General features: G+C 35.3%; 1 protein-coding gene across 1 annotated transcript in view; it reads left to right on the top strand.

Annotated features, from left to right (window-relative positions):
• The window catches only part of hectd2 (HECT domain containing 2), a 22298-nt gene that overhangs the window by 5979 nt on the left and 12190 nt on the right, over positions 1-4129 (top strand). Inside the window, exon 11 of the mRNA XM_016461287.1 lies at positions 495-497. Within this exon, the coding sequence (XP_016316773.1) occupies positions 495-497 (3 nt within the window). The remainder of the gene's footprint in view (positions 1-494; positions 498-4129) is intronic.

The raw sequence follows: 4129 nt of genomic DNA, 5'->3' as shown, positions 1-4129 counted from the left end.
ATAATTGTGTATTTTTTTCCGGCTGTAGGGACGATGTTGAAAGGGCAACTATCTCAGGGGATTGGAAGCAAGTCCATGATTTCTACTTGACCACATTTGATTCCTTTTTGGAACTCAATGGTGCATTTAAGGTGTGTTAAAGCTCTAAACACAGTGTCTTGTTCATGTTTTAAAAGTGTTTACTAGATTGCTGTTGATTATTTTCATATTGCTTGAAATCTCTTTTGAGCATAAGCTTACTTTGCCAAAAAGGCCCAAATTAACCACAGGTTTTACTGTGAATTATCAGTTCATTTAGTGTGTGTAAAATATAACAACAATCATTTAAAATATAATTATTTAAAAACAAATATTTTACTAGTTGCTCAATTATTAATGGCATATAATTGACTTGTCTAAATGTGTTTTTATTTAGGCTATTGAATAATGGTCAATTTTATGAATGAAACATCCTTTTAAGTTTAGCCAAAGTTTTTAATGAGAACTCTTGGAAGTCGGTGGAAAAAGTAACCGTGAAAGTCAGGAGAGGAGGAAAACTGAACATTTTGGTCTCCAAATGAATCAATGAGCTCATTCAGGGAGTAAAAAACAACATCTGCATATGGTTTCATCAGAAAATATTATTCTTATATGAGGTGAATGTTTTACCATCCATTTTATATGTGAAGTATATATAATATGCACCATGTAAGTGGATGGTAGAAAGTATGATTAATGTTTTTATGTTTAAATTTTCTTTTCAGAAAGAAGCAAATGCTCCCTTTAACACTATTGAAGACTCAGGAATAAACATCAAATTTGTCAATATTGTTTATGATGCCTTACTCCACACGGTAAGTAAGAAACTTTTCATCGTAAGAACTGACTGAAGTTTTCTTATAATTGAATTACACAGTAAGCCATTGTGCTCTGTCTGTTGTTTTGAATTTGGTTTTAACAAAATTGGTTTTATCTGGCTAATTTGCAGCCTGCAGACACACAGAAATCAGTCCTGAAGGGAATTATTAATAGCTTATTAAGAGAATGGAAAGGGTGAGTAGTGCATTGTGTTCTCTCACTGAAGCACTAAAAGAGGACATGAAGTCTTTGCAGAAAATAGTGATTAAAAAAGAATCACTGTCAGTTTTGTTTTTGTATTTTTAGGCCTCGCACAAAGGATGACCTTAGAGCATATTTTGTTCTTGTGCAGGTAATGGCATTCTTTTTGCACACTTTTGTGTTTTCTTTTTGTTTATAAAGAAATTATTAGTTTTGTATATCTCTTAAGAAAGTTATGTTTTCTTTCACTATTACATCCTGGCTTAATGGGCTGATCTGCAGTAGGTTATCTAAAATAGCTAACTATATTGAGCAATATTGTTTATTGTATAACCAGAGCTGTATTTATTTGTCAGAAAAACAGGCTCTAAAATTTGGATCTCAGTTAGGGTCTTAGAATTAACATAAGATGCATTAATTTATATATTAAAAATTAAACTAATACATTTTATTGCTATCAGTTTGAAAACATTGTGAAATCAGCATGTAACTAAATAATGTGCAACAACAGAAGCTGCACTAATCAGTGATTATTTAATCTGTCAATTGTATCCGATCTATGAATCGGTTAATGACTTGAAACGGATGAACAAATTGATTCACAAAAAGAACCATTACGGTGCACAGTACGACAGTGAGAGAAGAAGGTTTAGGAGAGCGTGTTTTATCTCCGTTTGATGGCTGTAAAGCTTCTTACACAATAAAATGTGATTAACAAATATAATGGTGTAAAGTTTTGGTGCGCATTGGAAAAATTAGTTGTGAGAACAGTTACTGTCACACTACTAAAAAATCTAGCATCTTTCAGTTTGTTACCCCAACACTGCTGATCTCCTCTTACTAGTGACCAAGCCCATGCCATTAATACAAAATTGCCTTCATTAAACAGAACCCAAAGACATGTGATACTTTTTTGCAATACCTGTAATTTCCCTTTGCAAACCAAAGCAGTTATCTGCGTGCAATCATATAGATGTGCACTTACACAGCAAAATTGCTCTAATCTGTCTTTGATTTGCCCTTTGTGTTGGCAGCCACGTTAAACACCCCAGGCTAAGTAAGAGGCGAATCAGAGTTTCAGGAAACTCTTGATCTCCTCTCTCACCACATGGCCCATTGACTCCAGCCATAGCCCTGCTGTGGTGCAGACAGATCGTGAGCTAAGTGTTTACTTCACACATGACCAGCGCAGGCTGGCCTGGGACTGTCCAAATAAGGACATAGCCACTGGATTTAAGCCTGGGAAGCCGTAGGCAGAGAGAGAGGCGATGGCTTGGTTAGCTAGGATTTGATTCGTTTTGGGTTTTCAGCTTTATGAAACATTTTTTTTTCTCTCCATTTGGTTGGTGAGAGTTAGACGCTTTCATAAACAGAAGCATGTACAGATGTCGGTCTTCTCCAGAGTTCGCATATAGCGGTATTCATCTCCAGACTGTTGATGGGCTCTCTGACCTACATTTCTCTGGAGGACATGATGAAAATGAAAAGCATAGGCAATTATTGGGCTGATCTGTCTGCCACTAATGTCAGGCAGCCTCTGTATTATTTGCATTTGCCATGCCTAAGGAAGGGATGAGGTCATACTGGAGAGGAAAAGAGCTGGTTTCCGCTGCAGCGCCACTTATTAAAAGCCAGACTTCTTTCTCTGCTCCTAAATGAAAGTTTGCTGAAATGCCTCTCTGTGTCGCAGAACCCTCAGTACACCAGCCCAGCCACATATGTCATCTATGCACACTTACTGAGGCAAATAGCAGCCCTGGCTGAAGCGGACCACCATTTCCTGATGCACTGGTTTAAAAAGTGAGTCTGTATAAGAGAGCAATTCACAATGGAAAAGTCTAATTCTTTTAAATAAATGAGCTTTTTGGCTTTTTTGCATTCTAAGTAGTTGTGGTTTTAATTGTGAAATGTGTAAATCCAACAAATAGCAGAGCTAGCCAGTGTCAAGGCATTACACAAATTGACAGTAAAAAAAGAAGTGTTTATGGATTATATCTTCCTGTTTACGATATGTTTCATCTTTCAGGCTGCCTCAGAAGCGTTTCAAACAGCTGGTGGAGCGCTTGCAGCTCTTCATCACTACCCGCCTATTTCCTGCCAAGCCAGAAGAGTTGCCGCCCATGGCCAAATGCTCGTGGTGGATTCCCTCAGCCACTAAAGTCCTTTCCCTGCTTAGTGAGTACTACTGTGCTGGCCACTAGAGAGGACCTGGAGAAAGTCAAGATGCTTTCTCGTAGTTCTTTACAACTGATTTTGAACCAAAATAATCCTAACGTTGATCTTGTTTTAACAGATGCTGCAAATAGCATTTCCTCTTCCTCCATCATCCCTTTCACTGATTTCTACAACCTAACATTGGACCACATAGACTTTATGGAGGATTACCACACGTGGCAGGCTCACGGAAATTCAAACAGGTGCGAATATAAAAATATAATTTAAAATAACGCTTCAAAATTTGTGTTTTGTCTTGTTTTTTGTCCTTAAAACAAGAAATTTACTTGAGAGGAAAAATTGCATTAGATAATAAATAATAATTTTTACAATATTGTTTGTTTTTTTCTTATCTTAATTAGCATAATTACATGTTTTAAGCATAAATCATTTCCAGCTTAAAAATTACTAAGTTGTAAGATCTATGTGTGAAACATGTCATTAAAATATACTGCATTTAAAAGATTGGTGTCAGTAAGATTTGTATTAGTTTTGTGTATTTATTTTTATTTTTTTTTATTAGGCTGAATGCATTAAATTGATCAATAGTGACAGTAAAGGCATTTGTAATGTTACAAAAGATTTAAAATAAATGCTTTTGATTCTTTTGAACTTTCTAGTCATAAATCCTGAATCCTGAAAAAAGTGCATCACAGTTTCCACAAAAATATTAAGTAGCACAACTTTTTCAGCATTGATAATGATAATAAGAAATGTTGTTTGAGTACCACATCAGCATATTAAAATGATAGGTGAAGGACGCTGTGACACTAAAAACTGAAGTAATGGCTCCTGAAAATTTTCTTTAAAACATATTAAAAGAAAAGAGTTGTTTTAAACTGTAATAGTATTTCTGTAATAATAATATATATATATA

This window comes from Sinocyclocheilus anshuiensis, unplaced genomic scaffold (genome assembly GCF_001515605.1).
Source record: "Sinocyclocheilus anshuiensis isolate Anshui unplaced genomic scaffold, SAMN03320099.WGS_v1.1 scaffold220, whole genome shotgun sequence".
In the NCBI taxonomy this organism is placed as follows: Eukaryota; Metazoa; Chordata; class Actinopteri; order Cypriniformes; family Cyprinidae; genus Sinocyclocheilus; species Sinocyclocheilus anshuiensis.
The sequence above is the reverse complement of the archived record's forward strand: the minus strand, read 5'-3'. Positions and strand labels throughout refer to the sequence as shown.